At 39.7% G+C, this 27512-nt stretch overlaps 1 protein-coding gene across 3 annotated transcripts; it reads right to left on the bottom strand.

Moving 5' to 3' along the window:
- Positions 1 to 1435: 1435 nt before the first annotated feature.
- Positions 1436 to 19863, bottom strand: PVALB (parvalbumin). 3 transcript variants are annotated; one of them, XM_075051186.1, is made up of 5 exons: positions 19815 to 19863; positions 16093 to 16160; positions 14033 to 14165; positions 13514 to 13623; positions 1436 to 1562 (listed from the first exon to the last, which is right to left on the bottom strand). In XM_075051186.1, the coding sequence occupies exons 2-5, from the start codon at positions 16151 to 16153 to the stop codon at positions 1510 to 1512; spliced, it is 357 nt and encodes a 118-aa protein (XP_074907287.1). In that variant the 5' UTR covers positions 16154 to 16160; positions 19815 to 19863; the 3' UTR covers positions 1436 to 1509. The 3 variants fall into 3 exon arrangements, with proteins under 3 accessions (XP_074907287.1, XP_074907288.1, XP_074907286.1); XM_075051187.1 differs by lacking the exon at positions 19815 to 19863 and adding an exon at positions 16468 to 16561; XM_075051185.1 differs by lacking the exons at positions 1436 to 1562; positions 19815 to 19863 and adding an exon at positions 7871 to 8090 and having other exon boundaries at positions 16093 to 16175.
- Between the last annotated feature and the right edge of the window lie 7649 nt (positions 19864 to 27512).

Genomic DNA, 27512 nt, shown 5'->3' with positions numbered 1-27512 from the left:
AATACAAAGCATTTCATCAGGGTTTTTTAAATCTTATGTTACTAAAATGAAACAGTGTGACAAAACAACATCAGAAATATCTTGCAAATGGATGAATATTCACAGTTCATGCAGCTTTGGAAATTGTATAGATTCTTACAGAATTGACTACAAGTGTTTACTCATATGTCTGGAGAGCTTTGAAAACTGCAAGAATGGATGGGTAAATTTTATTGTAGATTCCTGTTCTTTAGAGTTTCCCCAACCAGTAGAATAAATAGAAACTTGATCTGTTTTGAGGGTGACTTCATTTGGCATCCCCCAAAATTGCCTTTTGTTTCTCTTCAGAGTGGGGCTGTTAGCACAGAAGTATGAATTTGGATGCTTTCTGTATCACTGTTGATAACAGCATTATAGTTCCAGGTCTTCAGAGTTTGCTCTTTTGTGGTAGGGACTGAGACACAGATACGAAGGCTTTTTGGCTAAGGCTCGGTGCACTGAAATGCAAGATTATTATGAAATGGTTGTATCAGCCAAAGGATTTGTTGGCAGTTACAACAGCGCTTCTGACTGATCTGGCGTATCCGTCAGTTGTTTCTGATCTACTACGTTGGGAAAGTGGAAGTTAGAAATGAATGGCAGTTGTGGCATTAATGAAAAGTGGTAAATTACTAGATGTAGGGTAGGTACCCCTACAAGGCTGTAAACTTGGTTGAAGTATGCTAATTGTAACTGTTATGTCCTCTCTTCCGATGAATATGGAATGAGGGATAGATTTCTGAAGGATGCATTTGAATCCGCAAGGATAAAGATGAGAATTTTGGAGGAATAATTATTCTGTGTATGTCTGGAAAAATTCCAGCTTGAATCTTTATTTGTGTGTTCTTGCACATGGAAGCTAGGAAGAGTGCTGGGAACAAAACCTAAATCTTTATTTAGTTTTTAACAATATACCCCAAAGCATTAGATGTGGATAGTTGATCAGGGATCTGGAACTTCATACAGAAAGTCTTACTGTTGTATAGATCTCTTCATGGGGGAGTATCTGTGACAGGCTGAGGACTTGCTGTGGCTTTGTGCATGGCCTGAACCTTTCCCAGCTGTGAGTATGCTATTGTTGGAACAGTCATTGTCATGCTCTTTTGCACAGAGTCGTGCAAAGGGTGATTGGATGCTGGTAAGTGAGCATTGAGTATGCTTCTGCTTCACAGGGAAGGGGTTAATCTGTCGAATACAGAATATATGAATACATGGCATCTTTAAATGAGCTACCCATAATTCCAGCATGCCAGTCATTATGTGGTGATGATGACTATAATATCAGCTGGGAATCTTTTTTTGGATCTCTAGCTGCTGTCTGCTTAGAAAGCAGCTCCTAGGTTTACACTGATGCTATATCTTGTGTTAAGAACTGTAAGACAGACTACATTCAACTCATGAGATTTATTAATAACAGGTTATGTTTTTATTTATATTCTGTTTGTGGTTTTAGGGTGTGAATGTTCAAGGTTTTCTCTGCAGGCATGACATCTAGAATTTTTTTCCCTTTGCTGAAGACTGAGTCAGCCATGTGACTCCAGCACCTGAAGGTTTAATGGAGGAAAAAGAGACATATTTGAGACTCCTAATTAAATTTTCAAGAGTTTACAACACTCTGTTTTCTATCATCTCCACTCTTCTAACGGGTTAATTTTTAGGCATAAACTTTTCCACCCTATCCACATCCCTTCTTTTCAAGGTCAATTTATTATAATGTATTTATATTATAATAAAAACTCTTCTGCTCTAAGCTTTTCAAATCCTTCCTCTATTCATCTCCAACCCTTCCTGTTCTGGATTTCCTTTTCCCCAAGTCCCAGACCCTGAATTTCTGTGTTGTTCACCCTCTGGCCCCTGTCTCAGAGCTCTCTGTCCATGTATTGTTGCTTTCTCCTACTTCAAAAGCAAGGCTTCCCTTCCTGCATTCCCAGTAGCTGTTCACACCAGCTACTTCCTTCCCATTTGCTGCTCAGTCTTGCTGGTCAAAGTCTTTGTAGCTTTCTTCCTACAGACCTAGGGCCTTGTTTCCTGCTTCTGATGAAGTTTTAAACATCTGGGCTATGCAGTGAACTTACAAAAATTCTGAATGAGAAGGATCCTGAGCTTTTAAAAATAGGATACACCCAGGAAAAAAAATTATGTGGGAGTCTTTCATTGTTACGTGTTCTGTGTTTTGTATTCAGTAGAGTAGATGAAATTTCAGGTTAATTTTGACCTATCAGGCCTTCAGTGAGGAATAATTTAAGTTCTATTGTATCAGTTATCTTCCTTTGGAACATTCAAAATGAAGATACATTTGAACCCTAGGATCCTCAACAGGCTAAAAAAGATGTAGATTTATTAAATCTGTGGGCAAATGTCTCTTAAGACACCTTTGCTTTGCTAAGAAGGCTATCACGTGTGAACAAGAAAGTTAATACATGCAGAGAGGAACAGAAAAACACTGGCTCTAGTAATGGAGATTGTTACAGAGCATAATTGAACACTGACTGCAGCAAAGCTAAAAGGAGACTTGCATTACAATGACATAAAATCTTTATTTTTTCCCCTAACCTCTGATTTCAGCTGTCTGACTAAGAGCAGGTGCTGGGCAATAGCTCAATTTCAACAACCCATTGCAGCTGAAAGAGTAGATGCAATTGTGCTGTATCCAGCAGAATTGAAAATTACTTGGGGGGGGGGGGCGGAATGCAAATGTTTTAAGACAGACAATCTTCATTCATCTGCAGAAGGAAGCACAAAATTAGCACAGCCACATAATTCTTATTCCTCTTTATATTAAAACAGCAATAAGTGCTTGATAATTTGCTATTACCTATATATTTTAGTATCTTTCTAGTGACACATTTTTTTAAACTGCATTGCACTATGAAAATAGAGGAGGTGGAGTTTGTTAGCAATTCAAATGTTAGAATTAAAAAAAAAATCCTTCCAAAACCTGAAAATGTCTCTGAACCATTTGGCTTTTCAGCAACCCATGGACCTTCCCTCCAGTAACCAACAGTTAAGCATTTGACCTCTAGTCCTGTGCCTCTTACGACCTGTCTGGAAGCTCTAGTGGCAAAGTTGGGGGAGTTACTGTGTTCTTACACACCTGAAGGCCTATGTATCCATTTGTTAATGCCAGTGTTGTGCCACTGTAACATCAGTGAAACTGACTGTATTTTTGTACATAAACCATTAATTGCTCAGACAAGCATCTCCTAGAATTAAGAACTGTTGTTGCAATAAGAGTTGGGCATTCTGCTTCAGACACTGACAAGATCCTTTCACTTAGATTTTCCTAGGTGGAAGATTGAATGAGTTTGTGAAAAAAACATCTTTTCTAGCTGCATGTTCCATAGGCTTGTTACGTGCCTTTCAGTAGTTTTATTCGGATCTTCTGATCCATTTATTGTTGTAGCTCATGCAGTCCCATCTATTTTTCTGGTGGCTGGAGAAGGGACTCTGGTATTTGTATTTATATTAACTTCTCTCTTTAAAAGCGTATCAACCTTTGTTAAGCTTTATTACTTTGTTAACCAGAAGAGCACTAACCAGAACTGTACTTCCTCCCTTGTGAAGTAATTCTCCCACGTTAGGAGATCCTACAGTCTGGGAAAGTTTTGACGGTTGATCTCTCATGCACACAGCTAACCCCCTTTAGACACATTTGGCTTCACTCTCTCTTGTTTAGGAGAAAAGCTGTTTTAAATGTTGGAGCCCTAGAGAGTGTTGGGATTTCTAAAGAGTGTATCTCTCTGGAAAAGAGAATCTGCTAAAATACTCTCTCAGAATGAAGGTGCAGCAGCTCAGGTTTAAGCACATGTTAGCAATGAGAGTCCAGGCCCTAGAGGAGGTATTTTAATCACTGGCATGTGCTAAAGCCTGTGCTCTTGTGTCTGTGTTGCCAATGGTTCCTGGGTGGTATTAGAACAAGAATGTCAGCGCATGCTTTAAGCACAGCTGAATTTTGGTGTGTTAATGCATGCCATATAATTTCATTTTCATTTGCAATTGATTTATAAATAAAAGAATGTGTTCTTTATGCACTGAGACCACTTAAATCTCAATCTGAGATTTTAGAGTCAAATGAAGTTCTTTTGTGCTTTATGCTCATTAATAAAAATTTTGTGGACTAATTTGTGTCTTCAGTGAACGTTGTGTAAATTCGTAATCCTTGATGTTATTTTGTTGAGGCAGAACTTCTTGCAAATGTTGTGCAATGCTGCAGTTTTTAATTCCATAACAATATTAACTCTGTTTTGGACAGCATATTGTTAATGTTTAGGTACTATTGCACAGAGGCTTTGATAAAACTGTGTGTGTTGCTGGAAAGGAGAACATGAACTGCATCTCCAGTCTTTGAAAGTATTTAGAAACTAGATAAAAGTGTCCTTACTTCCCCCCAAAATATGCAAAGTCAGAAAAGGCAAAAGAAGCAAACAAGCAAGTTTTGCTTTGATGGAGTGAACAAAGCGTGAAAGCAATCATAGGACGTTAGGCAGTGTTGAGCTCAGGACTGGTGGATAGACTGTAAATATAAATCCTAGCTCAGCTTCTGCAAAGTGAACAGGTGTTATGGCCTCCAGTCCATTGATTCCCAAAATAAGACATGTGGAAAATTGTTGATCCATGAAACTCCATTAAGAGCTTGGCAAGACCCCTAAAGCACAAATAATTATGGATTTGTTGGTTAAGGGTTTGATAATGGTAAATGGTGATCAGAGAAATTTTAAGAGTTGGTGATGGTCTGTTGGTACAAACCCTTTTTGTTAAATGCTAATGTAATTTGTCAGGAGATGATGGTTTGTCTTGTAACTTGAGGATTTGGCTCTTCTTCCTTTTGAGTTGTAGCTGAGAGCAAGCTGTATTTCTTTCCTAGCAATATATAATACCAATGTGAACAAGTAGTGTCTTTTTTTTGCATGTGTAAACATAATTTACATATCTTAAATCATCCAGTTGTGTCTCATTACAAACCAGTGGCTATGAATCTAAAGAAAGGATGTGTACTGATGATTTAAAATTTTGTCTTCAGCATGATGGCTGGAGTTGGGTTTTTTTCATAACTTCTACTGCATTACAACAGGGGAGAAAATTACAGAACACTTACTGTTCAGGACAAAGAAGATGTAAGATGCCAATAAAGAAATTTAAGGTAAATGTTTCTTGGAGAAACTTAATTTTGCTCCCTTGCTTATGCGCGTGAAAATTAAAACATCTTCCTTCATGAAATAGTACATTGCAGGGTAATGTGGATTTTCTGTATTTGTCAAGCGTACTATAATCCACACTCTGCTGAAAGCCTGATTAAATTTTGTAGCAAATTCTGCTTTCTTCATTCTTTACAGTAGTTTCTGTGACAGTCTTAAAGACATTAAAATGAGTGGTATGAAAATGGATAATTTAATATATTGTATGTATAATGTTTTATTTTATATTTTATTGTAACTTAAAATTTTGCATTTGTTTGCTGCATCTTGAGCCACAACTAGATAAATTCCACCTAACAGGAAAATTGTGAGCATTTTTGTTAATTGGAAATGAAACAATTCAAGATTTGGGGAAGGTTTGGAAGGAATATGGGTGGGAAAAGTAAGAGTCTAAGATAAACATTGAAGAGCCAACTGTGAAAAAAAGTAATAGTTCAATGATAATTGATAAAAAGTAATTTTATGTCTGGGCAGAGATTTATTTATATTACACACATTCGAATTTTTTTTTTCTTCAGTGATAGAGGCATGAAATATTGAAACTTGAACTTTGAATTTAACATACAGTTAGGAAAAAAAGTGGTTCAAAACAGATTTTATGAGACTTCTGATCACATAGGTTCTGAGTATACCAGTTGCATATCTGAATAAACTGACCAAATGCATGTTTAGAATATCAGGTACTGTCAGCATGAAAAGTAAAGATGGTATTTTGGAGGTGCCTCTACCCATTGTAACTTTTTCACTTTGAAAGTAAAGGATATTTCTTTTCATCTTACCCATTACTATATAGCTGAAAAATTTCAGGCCAAATTAGGCACTCAGTGTTGCTTGTTCAGGAGTGATTGAGGGAATAATGTGAAGAAAGACTGATATAGGAATCATTGGAGTCTTCAGACTTTTATGCCAATAAAATATCCTCATTAATGTTGCTGTAACATACTTTATTTCACATAATGTAGTATAAATAATTTTTTAGACTCATGAATGTCTGTGTTTATTTGCTATTTGTTCTATTGTGCTATTTTTGTTAAAGCCCTGAAAAAAAATTCAGCTTTCGTGCCATCCAGAGAAGCATTAAAATATAAATCCTTGTAGGTTCAAAGAACAGAGAAAGACTATAAAGGGCTTTGTTTATATAGCGATTTTTATGTCGATTGTCTGATTCCGTGGATCCTTCGTGATACTTCAATAGCTGGGTTCCTAATGTTTTCTTTGTAGCCCTGTATATTCTTGTAATTACGCTTTATTGCCACTTGAGGTCAGCAGCTGCCGAGAAAAAGAAGTAAATAGACTCGCTTCATTGCAGTCCGTTTTCATTTGCTTTATTTAGAATACTTAAAAATCAATACATTCTTCAGATCCGTATATACATTGTGCAAAACCAAAGCATTTCTTTTGAACACACAGCTGCTTCAGCAAAAAGTCTTCCTTGTAAGTTACTACAGAGTGAAAATCTAGAATGATTTAGGGAGTGTATATTGGCTTCCCAGGTAGCACTGGGTAATCACTGTGGCAGAGAATGGTATTTTGTACAATGTGATGGTGGCAGGGTTTCAACCTTATCTTTTTGTTTATACTAAATTAGTGATAGTAAATCTGAATGGAATAAGGTATTATTGCTGCAGGGAATAGTTTGGAATCTAGAAACAGCAAATATCCTTCCTTTTTATTGCAGTAGTAACCAATGTTCTGTCAAGATGTGGGGAAGATGTTGTCTAAAAGGATTCCCTCCCCCCTGCCTCCCCCCTTTTAATCTTTGCTTAAACAAAACAACAACAAAAAAAGATAAAAAGCATGAGCTTGGTGCCAAAGTTACTGAACAGGATTTGGGAAACAAGTGTTTAGCTCTTGGCTCTGTCATAGGCTTACTGTTGGCTAGTCCTTAGCTTGAGTCTCAGTTTCTTCTATGTAACTCAAAAAAAAGATACTTCTCTGGTGAAGTTTTAGGAGAAATGGTTTTTGCTGGGATTTTTTGATATACTATTTTAACAGTGGGAGTGTCAACAGCGGCATCACACCTGAATCTTGGTGTCCCCTTTCCTGAAATTCATACTGTTGTTTGTTGCAAGTATTCCATTCCTCCTGTCCTAGATAGTTGTGTAACATTGCTAGTAAACAAACACTGTGTTTCAGAAGTGACCGCTTTTTAATAGTTTACAAAGTTATCCCCATGCATGATTGGCACCAACTGATATTCCTGTCAAACCTTTTATCCAAAAATCCCCCTGCACCAGGCAAATTTAACAAATGATACAGACAAGAATCAATTTACTGATCACCAAAATGCATCAGGGGAGATGTAGGTTAAATATTAGGAAATACTTTTTAGCTATAACGATGATTAAGTCGAAAGAACAAACTGCCAAATGAAGTTGGGTAATTGCCATCACTAGAGATTTTCCAGGCTATGAGTATGCATCCATTTAGCAGGGATGGCTTAAAAATAATGCAGTCAGTTTTGCCACAGTTCAGAACTTGGACTGAATGACTCATTATATGCATGTTTTATCCCAAATAATTTTTAAAACTTCTTCCCACTTTACCCTAGCTAGGGATAAAGCAGCAGGGATGTCAGCAAAAAAGAGTAAAATTTTCTCTCAGCGTGTGCCAAGCCTACATGAAATAAGAAACAAGTTATAGTGAGAGAGAATAAAGCCCAGATTGATGTGACCTTTATTATTTTAACAGTGTCTTTCAGCACAATTACAGAGTTGCAGGATTGCAGAGAACAGAGCTGGAGTATAAAATAACATAAATAAATAGAACAGGAGCCAAAGCAGTCAGCAGGAGGTGGTTGGAATTGGGCAGTGAAGGATGGGTGAAGGGTTTGCATTGGTCAAAGCCTTTATGATTCAGCCACCATAGTTGCAAATTCTGGAGAAGGGAAAAATTGTTTAAAAATATTAAAAAAAGAAAATGTAAAGAAGGAGGAAGCATATTACAATGATTATAGAGTCACTGGTGTAGCAGAAACATCACAATAACAGAAGAACAAAGAAATCCAAGTTAATTAAAGGGAAAGTATGACTTGGGAAATCTTACAGTGAAATGAAAGGATTTTTTGAGGGTAAGGCAGAAATGCTATACATGCCAGACTGTCAAGACTGTCCACCGCTATCCATCTGAAGAACTTGATTAGTTCCCTGTTATTCCTTTGTAAATCTCAATGGGATGAAGGCAAGAACTAGAAATTTAATTTTGCAGTGAGATAAATTTCCTTTATATCAGAGTTTGGCAAAGAGACTCATTAATGAGTCTTTCAGAGTATTCATGTCCCTATATTATAAATATATTACATTTAAACTCAATTTTGTAATGGCAAATTGACTGAAAATGACACATTACAAAAACAGAAGGCTGACACCTACCTATGTAGCAATCTTGACCACATTGATGATGATGAGAAAAATTTCTGTGAGCTTAGAGGGCTGGGATTTTACCCTGTGGCTTTTATTAGTGTTACATCCATAATATTTACATAAGTGTATCTATCTGCAGTTTGGGGTTATTTTATGCTTTGGTATATATAATGCCTTTCATAGGGTGATAAAGCATGGAAAAGGCACATTTGTATCCTGGTGAATAGCTGCCTGGCATACTGCACTCTGAATACTGTATTACCCAAGGAGGTTATAATTCCTAACTCCATCTAACCTTGGAACAGTTACACATGAGAATACCTTGCACAGTTGTGTGTGCCTCAGAGCGTTAAAAATGACAGACTGGAGGGAATCCCAAGAAGGGCAACAAAGACGATAAGGGGATTAGAGAGTATACAGAGAGAGTGGTTTATGGGTTTAACATAATCAGTTGAGAGGAAAATGACAAATAGGGGAGGCAGTCATCTGTAAAGGCTCAAGAGAAAATTATTGAAGTTTGACATAATGAAGAGTAATGTCTTGCAACTGAAAAAAGATAGAAGATGAAAATTAGGCATTTTAAAGAACATTCTAATGTTCAGTGGAAAAATGCTAAACTCTAAACAAGTGAGATCTTTACTGACTGGTGTGTGCAAACAGATAGCACTTTTGATGACGTGTCCAAAAACCATGTTGCCAAATGCTGACAAACCAGACTGAGAAATAAAAGTGTCAGAGGGTTTAAATGAAATCCAAATTTATCCATCATTTTGAAAGATGTAAATCCAAATTAGGATTAGTGATGCAGATTACTTAAAACATGTATAAATCCTGTACACGGTGGGTACATAGATCGACAGTGTTGCAAACTGAATTTAAGAGATAACATAAAGTGCTTGTGATAGAAATCCAGACTATTCTGGGCAGAAAAGGAAAAAGGCTATGATTATTAAATCACTGTGTGAATAAATCCTGCAGAGAGAAACATGAACTCCAATGGATGAAACCTTTCCAAAAGAGAAAACTAACTATGCATATGCTATTAGAACAAGTTGTCACACTTGCTACAACTAAATTAAATCCTTTTTCTAATAATTTGTATCTACAGAATATATTTGGAAAAGGTAATTCAGATTTGCAGCCAAATATTTTCTATAATACGTTATGATAGTGATATTATCACTTAATGGCAATATATTTCACGGGTACTTTCTGATAGCCAGCAAACCATAAAATACTCCCTCATGAAAACTGCTATATGCTTTATACTTTTTCCAGGATTTTCAATATACTTTAAATATTTCAAAGATCTTCCAGTTGAATAATCTTGTAAACTAGTTCACTATTTATATTTATATGAAGGTTAGCCCAACCACCCTTGTGGAGGCATTGTTACAAAGTGTATTCATATATGCAAAACTTTTGCGATAAAGCACTGTGTATTAGCCCCTGCCTGTTGGTCATTTTTGTAAATGGTTATTGCCCTGACTGGCCTGTTAGTGAGAGAGTCCTTGTGATTGACTACATCCTCTTTTCCAGTTGTAATTCTCCTTCCAAACAAAATTAAGTTATATCTTTCTTTGCACAAACAATAGTTTTAAATTACAATGATTTAGACTATTTTGTCCTGTAAAATAATTTACTAGCTGTCTTGTGTCAAAGCTCTGACTTAAAAGAAGGCTGTTTCACTATATTCAGTATAGTTTAGTAGTATATACCAGCCTAATGCATACCCTGTAGTATTTTACTGAAATGACAGAAATAATTACAGAGGACATGTTGTAGGCTAATGATTTCTCTCATCAGATTGTGTTTTTTATGTTATCTGTACAATAGCAAATCTGTTTAGGAAATTTCATAAGTAATGACTTACATTAATTTATTTTAGAAGATACAAGAGCACAAAGGGGAATAAGAAAAGAAGGACTTCCAAAAGGTTTTTCTTTTTTGTCATGACTTTTACCTGTGGCAAGGTCATGACTTATCAGTTGTAATTTTGAATGCTTGATGTCTCATTTTTACAACATTTAAAGAAAATAACTGAAACATTTTAAAATATTTGCAGAAGTTGAGCTGTATCAAGAAAAGTTTTTGACTTACTGGGATAAAAATTTGGATTTGCTCTGTCTATAGTGCATGATCTTTGAAAATTCTCTGTGGACTTTCTCAAGTCTATTAATATCAAGAAACTGAAAGGCATGATGTGCACGTCCAGTGCTAATACACAAAATAGATATAAAAAACCATTGTGAGCAGAAATCTTAATTTTCTTTTCTTCTGTTTCTTATAAATGTTCTCCTGAAGCTGACAGAGCTGCTTCAGCATCACTTCCCAATCCAATCTGGAAGCTAATGTTTGTAGTTTTATTAGCTAACCTGGCCTTGACCTGCAATTTTTTTCAGATTCGTCATCTTCTGTTCACATCAGTGGAAGATGGAGGGGGCTTGACATCACACAGAAGATGGTCATGTCTTGCATGGAGAGACTGCAAATTTTCGCCTGTTTGAAACTGGCAGATCAGCCACAAATTACAAATCTTGATTGGACAAGAGGTAAGCTGGTGAAACTACTTCTGAGCTGAACGGTCTTGCAGGAATGATAAAGGTTTAAAGCAGAAGACCTAAGAGAAAATTTGTAATGCGAGACCCTAACTGGAAAAAGGCTGATTAGGTTGGGATTAACGTTAGTGATGATGCGTCTGAGAAAGATGGCTCTGTGGTATTAAAAATCCATTAAGATCAGTTCTTACAACTGCTATGGGCTCCTAAGAGACAGTGTTCAAGGGCCATCTAGTGAATTAACATTAACCCCTGTGAAAGGCTGCATGTTTGTGATCATTTAGTGATGTATGAAGCTGATGTTTGAACCAAGGAGTAAAAGTGATGCCTGACAATTCAGTTACAGGGAAACAAACAAATGTTTTGCAACAGAAACACAGCATTGCAATACTGAATATGAATGTGACGTACATTCATGACTTTACATTTTATTTACATAGGCGGTTCTAATCTGGAATTGGATTTATGAACCAAAGGAAAAGCTGGAAAGTACCCGTCATCCTCATCCTTTGGTCACAGTCCCAGCTGTTAATTTGCATGTATTTCAAGCCTTTCTGGTGTAACAATTTACTGTTGGAGTCAAATTTAGGAAATGGAAAAGCAACCAATAATGTTGTACAGTAGGGATATGGCCAGAAGAATCAAAAGAAAAAAGCCCTTCATTCTATTCTCATTATTGAGTATAAATTCAGGATAATTCCAGTTCAAACTTAAGGAAGGGTAAAAGTTGCAGAAGAAAGAGATGAGAAGAGGTGTTTCATACTGCTTTATTACAATGTACTGGCTTTCAGGCATTGTTTCAACTTTTTTTTTTAAGTTATGGCCAATCATAAATAAAAAAGTTAATGCTGTATTCTTTTGTATAAGCCAAAATCATTCTGCGATATAGTTCTTTTATTCCAATTGATGCTGCTTTTGTTTTGCAGCCTTCTGGGAATAACTGAAAATAACTGATATGAAGTTGGTGGATCAGCTGTAAGCTTACTTACCTGAATCAAATTTTCTTCTGAAAATCTTGCCCACTGATCTTGCCCACTGATCTTAGTACCACTGCCACTAATTTTAATGGGAATAAGGAGGACCCATATAATAACGCATATGAAATTTCAAATAATGACACACTCATTGGGTTTAGTAGCACTGCTAAAGTTTAGCAGGAACTTCCCCTGCATGCTTCGCAGCTGTTCCTCTGCAACCGTAATATAATCATGATCTGAGAAATTAAGAGTCTTCAGTTTAGAAACAGGGTTATAGTCACTGATAATGCCAGTGCACTATGAACAGGCAGTTTAGCTAGTATATCACCTGACTAATATGTCAGTGTCTGATTTTGTGTGTCATTTTTTCAGCTTCTAAATTAGGAGACTATGTTAGTTGTATTTTGCTTTTTATTCCTTTTTTAATTGGGTTGGTTTTTTATGGAAACAATGTTTTTTACAAATCCCAGAGATCACATAAGACAGAGAGATATGAGGTTTTTTAGATATTTTTCAGATTTCAACCTATCATATGGCTTATCAATATGGTGAAAACTTAGCAATTGCATGCTAGGTGATTCAGTACTCTGGCCACAAACTTCTGCTACTACCTCCTGCAATGAGGAAAGATTTAATTCAGAAATGCATCTCTTCATGCCTCTTCCAGTGTGTCTCAGGGATACAGAAAGAGGAAAAAGGAGAAATTTTGTATGTGGGCTACTTTGATTCATCCCAAGGGGAATAGAAAACAGCCGTAATTTTTTAAGCAATGCTGTGAGAGGAAAAGTTGTTCTTTTCTTGTAGTTCTCATATTTAGTAGAAGGGAGTGACAAGCTTTCTTAGCTGTGAAGACCCACATAAACACTAGCAAAAGCTGGATAGACAGTTATTGTATAAAAATTCTGTAGCAGACTGATGGTACTTTGAATTTTAAAAGCATTGCTTTGCTAAGTCGTGCATTACTTTCCTATTTACTAATCATCAAGCAGAAACGCTGGTACTCAGCTTTTTTTCTTTGTCTTTTCTAAGCTTTATAGTCAAGCCTGGGTCTTTGAACTCTCAGTGTCCTGATCCTCTCCCCACTGAAATCAGCAGAAAAATTAAACTAACTGAACTAGAAGTTGGATTGGTACTTAGTCCTGTACTATAGAGTTGTAGTGGGCCTTAACTACATCTCGGTTTCTGTAAACTCTTGCCCCCTCTAGTGTCAGAACTCGGCTGCTGTTTCCCCTAAAGCCTGCAAGCAAGGTATGGCAAATGTAGCAGGACTTGGTATTTCATAAAATCCAAATTGTGCCCTTTAGAAGGTCACAGCCCCCAGTGATTCCTAGATTTCCTCAGTTCTTGTATGCAAGAGTAATATTCGATTGTTACTGTCAAAGTTTACTCCTCTAATCACATACCATCAGCGCCGATTTTACCATCACCGTCCTTATCTCCAGCAGCCAGAAGCGCTTTTGTTTCTTTGTCTGATAGGTCTCTTCCATCTGGGGTAAAGCCCTTCAGTACAAACCTAAAGAGGAGGCATGGAAAAAAAGAAAGGTTTTTTTCCAGAACAGTTTTACTTTGTATTTATTCGTACCACTACTTTGATATGCGAGTTGGAATCCAGGGCTGTATCTTCTGTTGTTGACCTTCTTTAACATTCAGGAGGAGCGCTTTACTCTGAAACTGCATTTGGCTGAAGAACTATCTGTAAGGTATTGATCATTCATGTGTTTCAGGGATCCTGCAATAAAAGTTACAACTACCTACATCCAACACACTTTAGATCATATAATCAGCAAACAACTGATTATTGCACACAAATACTAGTCAAGAGATTGAATTGTATGCAAATACCTAGAGTCTTGTAAAAAAAGAAAACAGGAGATTAGACTCTTAAGGCAAGGTTATTTGAGAAAGGATGTATCTTTACTTACTTTAATTCTTCCTCTTCAATGAAGCCACTTCGATCTTTATCAAGAATATGGAAAACCTTTTTCACATCTTCTGGGCTCTTCTTTTTCAGTCCTACCATCTCGAAAAACTTCTTGTAGTTAAAAGATTCAGCTGCTATAGGAGATGAAAAGCCAGAGAACTGCTTACAAAAATCATTGAAACATATACCAACACATACCCGTAGTTTTCTGCCATACTGCTGGGTGTCCTACCCTGGGAGGCACAGTCGAGCGCAGCTCTGGTAGGAGCTAGATGTGCGCACTGTAATCGTCCACGCTTCACAGACACTCATTGAAATAAACAAAGAGGGAGAGGGGCAGTGTCTCTGTTTTGCAGGGAGAGCTGAGCTACAGAGGGATGGAGACTTGCCCAAGGTCACACAGGATGTCTGTGATAGTGTTGGGAGCTGAAGTCTAACCTGCTTGGTCTCATTTCAGTGCCTTACCGGCCCCCCCCCCCCTTTTTTTTTTTGCTAAGTTTTACACTAAAACAGCCATCTGAGAGCAGACTCTGACTATTAGATCGCTGTCACTTTTTGACATTTCCAGCCCTGGAAAAAAACAACCCGCTTTTGCTCAACCATGGAGCCTTGCATTGACGAAAAGTGTTTCGGAGCGCATGGCCATTTCCTGAAGACTTACTAGAAATCAGTGTTGCATTTCGACCGCTAAAGGTATGTGCAATCGTGATTTGCAAGCTCAGATGCTGCAAGGGAGTGCTGTACTGTACGCTGCCTGCAAGACCTTGTGAGGCACGATCGCCGGGGCGGGAGGTGGGGGGGAACCCCCGAGCCCTTGAAATCGGAGCCGAGATAAATGAGTTTACCTGCTCCACCTCTCCCGTCCTTTACCGCACCCGCTTTTGTCCCGCCCATGTAGCCTAACGACTGGTGTGGATTAGAAATCCAATTCAGTGACCTCCAAAACGTGCTATGGACTTTTTTTTTTTCCTTCCCCATGCATCCTTATTCCCGCCGCAGCTTTTCCTATTACATAAAATTAAGGAGGCTCAGTCTTTCGGGATCTGCCTGACTGAGATCTGTCATTAGTCGCTGCTAATTGCATCTGCTCCGGGACTCGGAGATGGCCCTAGAACAATGGAAGCTAATGAGAAAAACAGCTGCTGGATCGAGCAAAGCAGTTTGTTGGTCCCTTCGACTCCCCGGCTGCTGAGTTTAGTCGGGCTCAGCGGGTTTTGTGCTTCTGTCTGTTTGGGAAGGTCATCGCACAGACCAGGGCAGAAAGAGGTGGCTCTCCTGGGTGGTGCGATCAGGCAGGTAGTTTGGGGGGAAGGGGGGAGATAACGTGCATCCCAGAGCAGGATTTCTGGCGTTTCTTTGAGAGCAACCTTAACTGCCTGAATCTCTGTAAGCACGAAGAGGGTTTGCTGTCAGTTTAGGGGTCGAGATGAATTAGAGGGGTAGGGACTATCTGAAACCCGGAGGAGTCTGAGAGGGAAGTATGGACCGCTGCAGCCATTCGTCCTGCAGAAAGCTTCTGCAGTCAAGCAGTGCACCTGCTTGCTCTACTGTTGCCTTCTGCTCCATCCTGAAAAGCAAAGCCCACCCGGGGACTCCAGCATAGGAAGTGGGAAAAGAGCGGTTTCTTATGTCCTTGAAATGAGAAACAGCAGTTCTGTAATACCTGAAACTGAATGTCAGGGGGGAGAGGGAAGCTGCCGACATCCACGGCTGACTTCCCTATCCCACATCAAGATATAATCCCCCCTGGTTCGGCAAGGGTTTTGTTCCCTTTGAAAGTATCCTCTCGGTAGAAGCAAAGTCTGTCTGCAGTTACTGCTTGCCTTCCTTTAAAATAAATACTTCACCTCCGTAATGTGCAGGGCAACTTTGCTGAGGATGCAGCCCTGTACTTGATAAACCTGTCAGGCTTTCACTGCACTTCTGAAAACGCGTCCTCCTTTGATATTTTGTCTAGTCGTATCCTCTAATCTTCCCTGAGCTTAAATAAATGCACTGCTATCCTAAGCTGAAGAGACGAAAGAGGGGAAAAGAGGAGGGAAAAAAAAAAAAAGCACTCACCTGAAAAGGCTCCCACAGCCTTCTTGATATCCTCAGCGCTGAGCACGTCAGTCATAGCCATCCTGCAACTGTTTGAACAGGGAAGCAAGTGCGAAAAGATTAAAAAGTGCTTTTCTCATCATTTCTGCTCATATGACCAAAGCTGCAGTGCTGTGTGGGGATGGCACACCGGGAGAGGCTGGACCTGTGCCAGCTCTATAGCTCTGCGTGGATAAGTGCCATGGGCTGTCGCTCTCCAGTTTGCAGAGCACCAAGTAGTCCACAGACGCGAGGGTTCAGCTAAAAGAGAGGGTACGGGGATGCCTTTGCGGGGACAGGGGTGGGGGAAGACGTGAGTGGGGGTTGCTCCCTGGGAGGTTGGAGCCTAAGCCTTACTGGAGCAGTGCCAGGGTCTGTCGTGATACTGGCTGGAGAAAGAGTTGTGCCAAGGTCAAGTTCTCGGGTGCGGTGGAGGAGCTGATGGTGCAGACCAGAGCCTTTTCCTTTAGTAAGTCAGGACGAGCTTTACCAGTTCCATTCGGTGATGAGTAAGGAACTGCAGCATATGCCAAGCTTCAAGCTGCTCTTGAGGTCGGGAAGCAAGTGTAATGTAGCTTTTGAACATTACCGTTCAAACACTTGAAACATCTCCCCCTTCTCCCTCCCCCCTCCCCTTCACACACATACTCTTTTTAGACCTCGTTTCTTTCGGGCCAGTCCATATTAAGCATCATCCTCGCTGAATTAATTATCACATCCCTGCGAATCCTACAGATCCCGTTTGTAATGCACAATATGCTGCAGAATATTCCACGATATGATATGGTGAAACGAGGTGCGGGGTGACAACATGCTCGTGCGGAGCTCCTGTGCAGCGGTGGGCTTCTCAGGCGGGACCGGGCACTTCCCAACATCGTCAGAAAATATTTGAGAATTGTAATGTTATTTTCTAGGGTTGTTTTTTTCGCCAAGGACCTGTGCCCATTTTTCACATGAAATATGGCAAGCAGTCCAACTCATTCTTGGAGTTTGGGCAGGAGCCATTAGGCTGAGATAGTGCAGGTTAGGGCCCAGTAGTAGGGCAGATCTCTGCAGGAGCTTTGGCATCTCTGCCTCAGGAAAGACAGGGGAGGGCAGAGCGGTGGCAGCGAGATCCCCACGCTGCCATCAACGGGTACAGCCCGATCCCGCTGACGCAATTGCACCCTTATCCTGAGCGGGACCGCGAGAGAGTGGCCTTACCAGGGAGGGGGCTGCTGCAAAAACTCGGCTCGCTCTGACAGTAATTGCTCGGCGCTTTTAAAAGTTCGAGCCCCCATCCTTTTTTCAGCGGCCCAAGTTGAGCTGTAACGGGTGAGTCATTAGCATGCCACTGAGCGCAGAAGGATGGAGGAGGAGGTGACGTTGGGGTGTCCCCCTCCCTTTTTTTCCCCCTTTTCTTTTTTAAACAAGGACTCTTCATTGTGGGAGGGACTGTTGTTTTTCTCTCATTGGAACTTCCCCCCGCCATTTCTGTGTATTTCCTGAGGTACAAGAGAGGCTTAGTTTTTACCAAGGACAAACAAGGAGACGGATGGGGGAGCCGAATCCCTCTCCCTAGGTTGAATGCATCTTTCCCTGATCTACAAGGAAAGAGGAGCTGTGTGCTAGGATGCTGACCCGAGATGAACTGCAGCCCCACAGAAGGGCTCCAAGCACCTTCCCGCAGGGGCAGTTCTCGCCCAGTTGCCCCGTTTGTTTTGGAGCTGGGAGGTGAAAGGATGCAGTACAGAGAGTACTCAGATCTCTTGCTTTAGCGGAGTTCAGCTTGGAGTTGAAAAAGCCTGGTGTAGCACAGGTTAAAAGCCAATCGTTAGTCTGTTTTAGGTGAAGTGTAGACCCATCAGTATTTACAAGAGAAACGAATGTGCACAATCTTATGTAATTGGCGTCCCTTTACTTTTCCTTAACTGGCAGAAGAGAGAAGAGTCCCTTCTTGTTTCCAGTGCAGACACCTCCAGCCTGATACGACATCGCTGTCCACTTCCCTGCTTTGCCAAGTTCAGCATCGGTGCAGCCTGCAAAGGAGCTGGGCCTCAGTCTCCCTAGTTTCTTTTCTTTCTGACGAACCTTTTGCATACCCGTTGCTGCGGCATCGTCACTCTCGGAGCCACAAGAGCCTCCTTTTAGCTCCCTACAAACAGGAACGCTCCTGACCATCGGCCAGTGAAGATGCTCTCGTTGCGGGTGACTCGTGTTTCGGTGTCAACCCCGCTCTGCTGACAGTGCAGAGCACATTTGGAAGGCTGCCCTCGGAGGGAACTCAAGCTGGGAGCTGGCAGAGGCAATGCGCAGGGCTGCCTGCTGTGCTGGCAGACGCTGATCAGGTTAACTAGCCTCATGCCAAGCAAACCGGCCAGAGGCGCGTCGTTACCTGGTGTGGGAGGCCCATTCCGTGCCCGTGTCCTGGGGCTGGGAGCCCAGCAGGTCCCTCTGCATCCCTAACGATGCGCGAACCGCCCCGCTTTCCCTCGTCATCGGATCTGTCAGGCCTCTATGGCCTAATAATGCTGTGAAGGCGAAAAGTGAGAAGTGCCAGAAAAACGAGGCTTCAGATCAGGTGGAGCCATTTGTATAGCGTAAATAACATTTCTCCCGGCTTCCCGTCCCCTGCTCCTAAGTCGAGAGGCCGTACTGTCCATGGCCAGAAAAGTGAAAGCAGCGACAATACAGGTTTACGAAGGGGAGAGTTGTGGTCTAACATGGATGAGTGGCCGAGGCCCGTCTCTAATCTCAGCAGTGCATACATTTTAAGGACAGCTAGCAAACTTCTAGAAGCTTTTAACCACCAAGCTTTAGTCAAAACTGTTATGTTATTCTAATGTAAAAGGCGTTTCACGAATTGGCAGTTTCACACTCGACCCTTCACCTTTTTCTCATCATCCCTGCGAGATGAATGACGCGTTTTTCTTTATTTCTGAGATTTTGCCAATTTTCCTGCCCGGACTATTTGCAAAATCCACACCGTGGATTTCCAAGTTGTCTGCACAGAAGCTTTCGTATAGATCAACTCCCCCTTCCACCAGCGCCAGAATGATGATATTCTTACTAAGTAAACGATCAAGTAAATTAAGTAGAAATCAACCCGCCCTTGTCAAAAGCAAACAATTCAGGGAGAATTTCATGAACAGCGAGAAGCCCCCACGCCAAAACTTGAAGCAGAAAGCCGGGGGTCCTTTGCAAAACAGGGTGATGCATTTCCTTTATCTTCCTAATCACCACACCAAAGAGAGCAACTTCATTCCATCGCTTACGATCATCTGTGCATAAAGAGAGATGTCATTTCTGAAGGGTTTTTTTTTGCCTTTGGTTCACAACTGAGCATTTCAGTAAATTCTGTTCTTTGAGTCCTTGCTCCCGTTCTTGTTCACTTTCTCCCCTCCCCTTCCCTGTTTCATTATTTCCATTTTCTCACTTTCTCCCCTCCTTTTCTCCTTATTCCCCCTCTTTGTGTTAACCCATTTCCTCCTTTTAATGGCCATTTCTTCTCGTTTGGAGTCTTCTCTGTGGGAAGCCATGCCTCACTGTTTGGGAGATTTGCACCTCTGTGTCTCTGGGCTTTTGTTTGTGGGAAGGGGGATAGGGTCGGAGCGATGGAAGATATCCTTATCTCCTTTCCTTCAGGCGAAGGTCCTGGGTTCCTGCCAGGAGCGGGCGAATCTACGTTTGCTGTGTGAAAGTTTGAACATTTTCTTGCTACTTACCTTTTGGATCTCTCCTAAGCACGCTTGAAAAGGGTGTTAGATATGGAGGTGGTCAAAAGAGGTGGAACTCAGGGTAGGAAACCCACTTATATAATCTCTCTTGCTCTCTCTATTTTTGGCAGGTGATACCCACTCCTCACTGGTATCAGATATTCAGGGATTTTGGTGGCGGTGTCACATTTATCCTTCCCTTAACTTATCAAGAAACGCTATTAATAATCCTTGGCGCTCACCTTCCCCTGGCTGTGAAAACCTATTACCTCGGCAAACTGGCGGTCTGCTGGAAACTCCATTGTTACGGGGGGGGGGGGGAGGTCGGGGAGGCAGGTGATGTGAATGAGCTATTTGGGGGCAAATAGGTGCTTCATCTTGCATCAGATGCAGGTGGCATCGGGGAGATCACAATGTATCAGGAGGTTCAGTTTGAGAGATGGGACCCTGCTCAGAAGGAAGGAAATAGGAAGATGCAACCTCCTCATCAGAGTGAGGGAAAGTGAAGACACTCTCAGGAGTTTGTCCTTTTCTCTCTTTAGCCCTGGCAGATACTACTTGAAATGGGAGAACAGCTGTAAACTGCCTCCTGCACCCAAAGCTGCAACATTCAGCTTTACTTCTTGGCCTTGAAGGAAGGCAGAAATATTTTTTCCTGCAGGCAACAGCAAACTCAGTTGTGTAATTCTGGTTCCACACACTTAAATGGGCATAAAAAAAAATATCTCCATTCTGGGCCGCATTGGGCAAGGCGCTGTAGAAGTCTAAAAAATTTACAACCTGAGCTTTCTTAGGAGAGGCGGGGCATTGTAAATGAAGAGAAACTATACATACAGTCATAATACATTGACTGTAACCTTTTCAGCATATAAATTCTCTTTAGGCTGAGTTGCTCATTCCAGGGAAAGACACTTTTGAAGACACCTCTATTTTTACTCTGTCAAGCAATAATAACAACAATAAAAATGCCATTGAGACCTATTTGCCATTCTGTAATCCATCTGGGGATGCTTTTCCTGATATTTAATGTTTTTCTGGCAAGAGGAAACATTTTATAAAGGACTATGAATCACATTTATCTGGAGTATATTTGTGAGTAAAAAAAAAATCTTTTCTGTTTCAGGACTCAAACCCAACAGTTCTTAGGTTAAAAAGCAACCAAGGCTGTTGTGATACAACTGAAATTATCTTTTGGGAAAGGTGGGAGCTGCGAAAGGGAGATTTGTTTTTTCTAGCTTGATTAATTGATCCTAGAAGGGAGGAAAGCTAATTGAGCTATTTGTGGGATAAGAATATTTTAAAATGTTTCTTTACTGCCAGTATCATTTTGATGCCGAGTTCTGTGATAAATTGGAAATTCTCCAGCAGCTTTAGATAATTTCTGAAGAGGAAGCTTCATTGAATCAAACATGACAAAGGTTAATTCGATCAGTTTAATGTTCTCTCTCTTATTTATTAGACTTCCTGTAGTGGTTTTTGAATTTTCAGTGTGCTAAAGTAGTAGGGGAAGTAATATTACTTTTCAGGTAGCCTCCTTTATTTCTCACAAAGACTGTGTCTGTGCCCTAGCTCAGAGCAGGTGAGACTTTGTATTTACTTACAGTGTGAGATAGCTGACTCTTGTGGGTCTAAATGTTTCAACCAACTGATGTGTTGCCTTTGGAACAGTATGATTCATAGTATGCTGTTCACTAAATTCAGTGATGTGGGGTTTGCATTACACTTTCACATAAAATATACTCTTGATGTAGTACCAAGATTAGATTCTGGTTTAGAGATACCAGTATCTCGTGGTTGTTAGCTGGATGCTCTATTTCCATTTGGTAGCTGGCAGAACAACTTTTCTCTTTTACCTTCTTTTGGCAGCTTAGAGAGGATAAGGATTGTAGGACTGTCTTTTTGGCTACTGGAGTGTGACTTCCATTTCTGTCTGCTCCATTGGAACGAGTGCATTTGTCTGCTGGTGAAAGGAAAGCCAGTGCAGGGCTAGTCATTGTGATTCCTCTGTGTAATTCAGCCATGTGAAGGAAATCCTGATTAGTGGAAATCCTTTCTTATCCTTTTAGTTAGTTCCTAAGGCTTATTTACAAAGAGAGAAGCAGATTTATGACCTCATCAGGCATAAAGTGAGGTCTTTGTTACATGTCAAGTATTTAATTCATTAAAAGGGTTTTTGTTGTTTGTTTTTTTTTTGTGGTAAGAATACTACAATCAAAATCTGACACTTCTAGGCTATTCGTACAAATCTGCCTGAAGCGAAAGTGTTGTGGCAACAGGATCACTGAGAGTTCACCTATGTGAAATGACAGAATTTAGGAAGGAAGTTTGTGTTACTGCACTCATCAGTTTCAGTAATGTGGTTACATATTTGCTATCATCTCAGTCAGGTTCATTCAGGAAAAGATTAGGACTGGGCTTTCCCTTTAGGATACATATACACTACAGAGTTAATTGGGATGCTCATCCATTATAATTTCTTTTTCTCTTTCCCACCACACATAAACAACTTTAATCTGAATAATAAGGTGCTCCAGGTCCATATCAGCCAATGTACCATAAATTTTTGATGTTATCATCATAGTGCTAGCATAGCACTTTAAAAAGAAAGCTTGTCCTGCTGCTATCTCCCATGTCTAGTACATGTGTTGTGACAAGCAACTTCAGTCTTCAGGGATACCAGTCAGCCATCTTTCACTTGCCGTGCATTTCTTTTCCTACTTAGTTGTTAAAGAAGCCATATGACTTTCCTTTATTTGAAAGCATATTCTAAAATTTAGAGGTTTCATTGATAAGAAATGTTTCTTGGTCGCCAGTTAAAATTTCTCTTACATATTTTCATCTCATCAATATTTCATATAAGTCTCTGGACCAGCCATCTTTTTCACTGTCGTCTTGGTGCTTATGCCTTTCATTTGATTTTACAAACAGTTATAATATCCTCCAGTCCTTGGGTTAGCCAACCTATATAGAATTATTTATTTTACATCTTTTCTCATGAATCAGCCTCTCTAGACCTGTAATCATTTTTTCGTACTTGTTTTTGGTATTCCTCTGATTTTGTTGGCATTTTCTTGGTATTGTGGTGCCCAGCATAATATGGAGTTTCTTTGCTGTCTGAGCTTGTAGAGTATTCTAAAGTATCTGTTATAGTCTCCAACCTGTTATATAAGACAAGAATGACAAATCAGGTTGAATTTGCTGCAGTCCAAGATGTATATACAATCTAGTACCCATCCACATTGCATTTAGATTTGGAAAGAATTCATGCAACAGTTTAAAGTATTCTAAAAAATATTTTGTATTAAATAATTAAGTATTAAATGTATTAAAATATTTTGATTAAAAACATTTTGAAGCATTTTATGGCCAACATTCATTATATAGGAACTCCTTCATTTTCCTCTAAGGCAAAGCTTAGTGCTGGTCTCACCTATGTTTAGAGGCAGGATAGAAATCCTTACAATGGCAGTATTTTCTTTGGTGTTTTCCCTGTAAGTTATGATATAAATGTATGTTTTTTCCTCCTGCTATCAGACTTGCCCCTTCTTACAAGGTCCTAGCTATATTGTCCTCTTTCATCTTCTTAAAAAAGGAAGAAATATCATATTGCTGTCCTTAGCTGAAATGACATGCCATAGGTGCTCTGTATAACTATAAACTATACAATGCTGTGATTCAGGATTCCAGAAACCCTGTACCAAAAGACTTTTGGAGAAGTAGGAGTAAATATGAGTTTTAATTAATATAACACAATTGGGAATTATTAGGAAGATGAAATGTCAATACTCACATTAGAAGTTGTCCAGAATTTTAGGACAAACCTCTCCTGGCAAAAGTACCACTAAACCTTTCATCTCGGTGAGTACAACTTGTAGCTTTTTCAAAAGATAGTTTTACATCGTAATAAGTATAGCACCTATTAAATTTAGTCTGCCAAGGATGTTGTGATGTTGAGAGCTTTTATGTGTTGCAGAGGAGGATGGGCAAATTCATGGAAGAGAGATCCATTGCAGGTTACCAAACTCATACAAGCCACATCCAGCTTGTGAAGCTCCTGAGCTAAAGTGGCTGGGATTTGGGGATTAGGGGAAAGTGTTATAATGTGATTGCCTTGTGCTTACATTCCTTGAAAGGCTTTTGTCTATGGCCACTGTTGGGGACAGGATACTGGCTTAGAGGACTAGAGGAAACTTTTCTTGATCTGGTGTGGTGGTTCTTAACTTATTTTCCTCAGTGTAGTTTATAATACCACACACGTGTGAAAAGTGGAAGGATCAGGTGGGCAGAATGTACATGAAAAATAAATCAGTTACAGGAACAACTCACAGAACCCATAGAAAAAAAACCTTTTTCTTCGCTAATATAAAACAGGAAACTTGAGTCCATGTTTACTGTGACTCTTTGCTTATATGCTGCTCTTCAGTTCATATATGCCCTCTTTAGGCTGCATATGAGCATATTTGTTCAGGTATACATATATTTTACACTACTACCCTGTGATTGAAAATGTTCCTTGTTTTGTATATAGTAATTATTGTTTCCCTCTGCCAGATCGAGTATATGAGACTGATTCAGGCTTTTTAGGTTCCATCACTTCTTCACAGTTCATGCAATGGACTATTCTTTGGTTTGCCTGAGAGAAGACTGTACTCATAGGATCAAAGCTTAGTGGTTCCATTTTTACATACGACTCCTCTGATAATTGGCTCAAAAGCTGGAAATAGAAAATGACTACAAGAGATACCCCAGAGGCAAGAAGTAGGTCACTAATAGTCCATGCTACCAGTGGGCTTTGGGGACTCTCCAGCTTGTATTGCAAATGGTGTGGAAAAGAGAGTGAAATGTCTTGAACAGTGTCACCCAAAGGAGATGATACAAATGAAAAACAGCAATAGGTGTTTCTGTGTAAACCCCTGGTGAGAGTTAGGCTCAGATTACCAAATAAGAAAAAAGCTAGTGCTGAAACAGTAGGTCTGTGTATCCTAACACCTCCCAGCAACTCTCAAATGGATACTTGCAGCAGGAAAAAAAGCTGTTAGTCCCAGTGGGAAACCCTGACCCCAAGGTTAAGAGAATGGAAACAGTTGGTTTTCTTTACAACAGACATTTGTGGGTATCAGACATTTGTCATAATTGACACTCTGGTGTTGTTCACACTGGGATGGATAAGCCCATGTAATTATTACCACAGGGGTTATATTCCAGAAAACTATCACAGCAGAAAGATAGCTTCATTACTTATTCCCATTTATACTAGGCTGCTGGTAGGAGAGCAGTCAAAGCATTTAGATCAGGGTAAACAGCTTTGGGGGAAATTTGCCTTTAGTTTTAGCAGTTGGAATCCTGTGGTAACCCAAATTTTGATAGTTATTCTTTAATGAATCTCTTGGGTTTTTTTCGTATGCTCTTATAATATGTTTCAGAGCTGTTAGTGCACAGTGAGATGGATTTAAAAGTCAGAGGTTTGTAAAGGAGTCATATCTTTCTGGGTAAATAGTGAGTGGGAAGAATTTTATAGCAGTGATGCTCAAATGGCAAGTTGGGGCTTTTCCTGCCAACCTCCCAAGTGGAAATTGCTGGCTAAGAAAGTTTATAACTAGCAGCAGAAAAGGAGCAGGGTTCTGTCAGCTGTTTGTTTATTGTCAATATTTCATTAGAAAACAATTCTTCCACTTACACAATTAGTAAATGAGATATGTTCTCACACTTAGGTCATGATTTGAATCCAGCCAAGGAGAATATCAGTAAATAAGTCATTATTCTGTAGTACTGTTTCAGTTGCCCTCATGAAATGAGTTGAACAGCCCCAGTCCAGTTGTTAATAAACAGATACACACAAAACAAAACTTACTGGCACTAAAAGAATACTTCCATGTAGTTCACAGCCTGAATCAGAGCCAAACACTGAATTCTCCTGTACTTCCTCTTTTTTATCTCTTTAGGTTGCCTAAAGGGAGGACTGCAGGAAGGAAATCTCTCCTCTTGTTACCTATGCTAAACTTCTTAAGAGAATGGATGGACATTCAAGTGTTAGCTTATACAGCAGCATTCACTTCTGCTTTATCTGGGATTCCCTCAGGTAAATGTCAAACTGAAAATTTAAGCTTATCTTTTGAAACATCCTTATCCTCTGTCTTCTGGAGAGAATTTTCTTAAAGAAAGACTCACTGGCATATTCCTAAGGAAAATATATTTTCCCTGCCATTACCAGCGTACCACAATTTCTTCTTACAACTCTCTTTTAGATATTCCTTCTTGTTCATAATCTTATGTATGGGGATTTCTTCTTTTCCCTAGGCAATGTGAAAAAGTTTATTCCCACAATTTAAAACATTATTTGCAAAAAATGGAATAGTTTTATTTTATAGAAACTTACATTACATTTTTTTATATTCTGTACATCTGAATTGATGCTTATTATGGGCACACTTGTTTTTTCTTGGATGTTTATATTGTTTCTCCTTCCTAAAAAGGCTCGCAGGGGCAATCACTTACATAAATCACCTTATTGCGGGGCATTTTTGTACTCCTTCTTTCAAACCTTTGTGAATATTCCTTGTGTAGGTAAAAGAAATGTTGTAATCTAGAAGTGGAGCATCAACATAGCATGTGGTACAGATCTGAATGATATGCAACTGCACTTTTAGCTCATGCTATCGTATTTTGACAGTTATTTTTAAGAGGCAGTACCTCCCAGGCCTTTTGAGTTTTGATCTCAGTGGGACACAGAAACTGCTGTGAAGAAGCTTCACAGCTTCACAGAAGAAGAATGAGGTATTTCAGTAAATGGATCATTAATATCTTGCTTTTGGATGAAGCAGAGACTCGCAAGATACAAGTGATGTACTGATTGGCAGCATTTTGCCTCTTTGAAATGTATTGTCTCTGTTATTTTTCTGGACTTCTGTTGACATTTCTACACTCTAATTTGGGAAAATAAAAACAAGTAGCAGGGCATACTAAAAACCTCATTGATCTGTGAGGTAGTGTACCTCCATGTCTTCCATTACTATTGTCTGTCTTAGGATTTATTTTTCCAACAACACTTTATCCTCTTAAAGGGCAGATGACTTAAACACCAACAAATCAACTGTTTGCATGAGACCACACAATATAGTGGCACAAGAAATTGCATGTTGCATCCTGTCCTGGGATAGTATCTCCCAAAATGGACCATCCTTTTCTTTTTTGTTGCTCTAGATCTTGATTGTGAGAAGTATAGCTTGTGATAGTAGTTTCACTTGGGTGGAGCAAAGGGATCATCCCTTTCACAGAGAGGATCTGTTTGTTACTTGACCTCTTCTTTGCTACCAGGTTCACCTTGTGTATTGCATAGAATGTGGTCTCTTTTCAACTGGGCTTTTCTTATGCTTTTGTAATAGAACTCGATTTTTTCTAATTATTCATATTATTCATAAGCATGTTTATTATAATAATGCTAAAAGCTGTCAAGAGGCAGGGGAAGGAGAGTGGGTCTTCCTTCTCCTAGGAGAGGGAAAGTTTGCTAATGCCCTGTGAGGGAATGACAGATGATTTCTCTCTCAGCTTACACATACTCTAAATCCTCTTCACCATTCCTCTCCAGCAATGAGGAGACACATGCTACTGTAACAGCACAGAACTTGTGTGAATCCCTTGCAAAGAACCTTTATTACTGTTATGAGTAAAAAACAAGTGGCTTGCTTAGCCTTTCATCCTATTTTTAGA

Source organism: Buteo buteo, chromosome 19 (assembly GCF_964188355.1).
Source record: "Buteo buteo chromosome 19, bButBut1.hap1.1, whole genome shotgun sequence".
Taxonomy (NCBI): domain Eukaryota; kingdom Metazoa; phylum Chordata; class Aves; order Accipitriformes; family Accipitridae; genus Buteo; species Buteo buteo.
The sequence above is the reverse complement of the archived record's forward strand: the minus strand, read 5'-3'. Positions and strand labels throughout refer to the sequence as shown.

What these genes read in the sequence shown, in the direction of transcription:
- PVALB (XM_075051186.1), bottom strand. Translation starts at nt 16,153, where the DNA reads ATGGCTATGACTGACGTGCTCAGCGCTGAGGATATCAAGAAGGCTGTG. An exon ending in ATTGAAGAGGAAGAATTAAA is followed by an intron (nt 13,624 to 14,032) that starts GTAAGTAAAGAT and finishes CCTCCTCTTTAG; the next exon opens with GTTTGTACTGAAGGGCTTTA. An exon ending in TGGTAAAATCGGCGCTGATG is followed by an intron (nt 1,563 to 13,513) that starts GTATGTGATTAG and finishes TTAAACCTTCAG; the next exon opens with GTGCTGGAGTCACATGGCTG.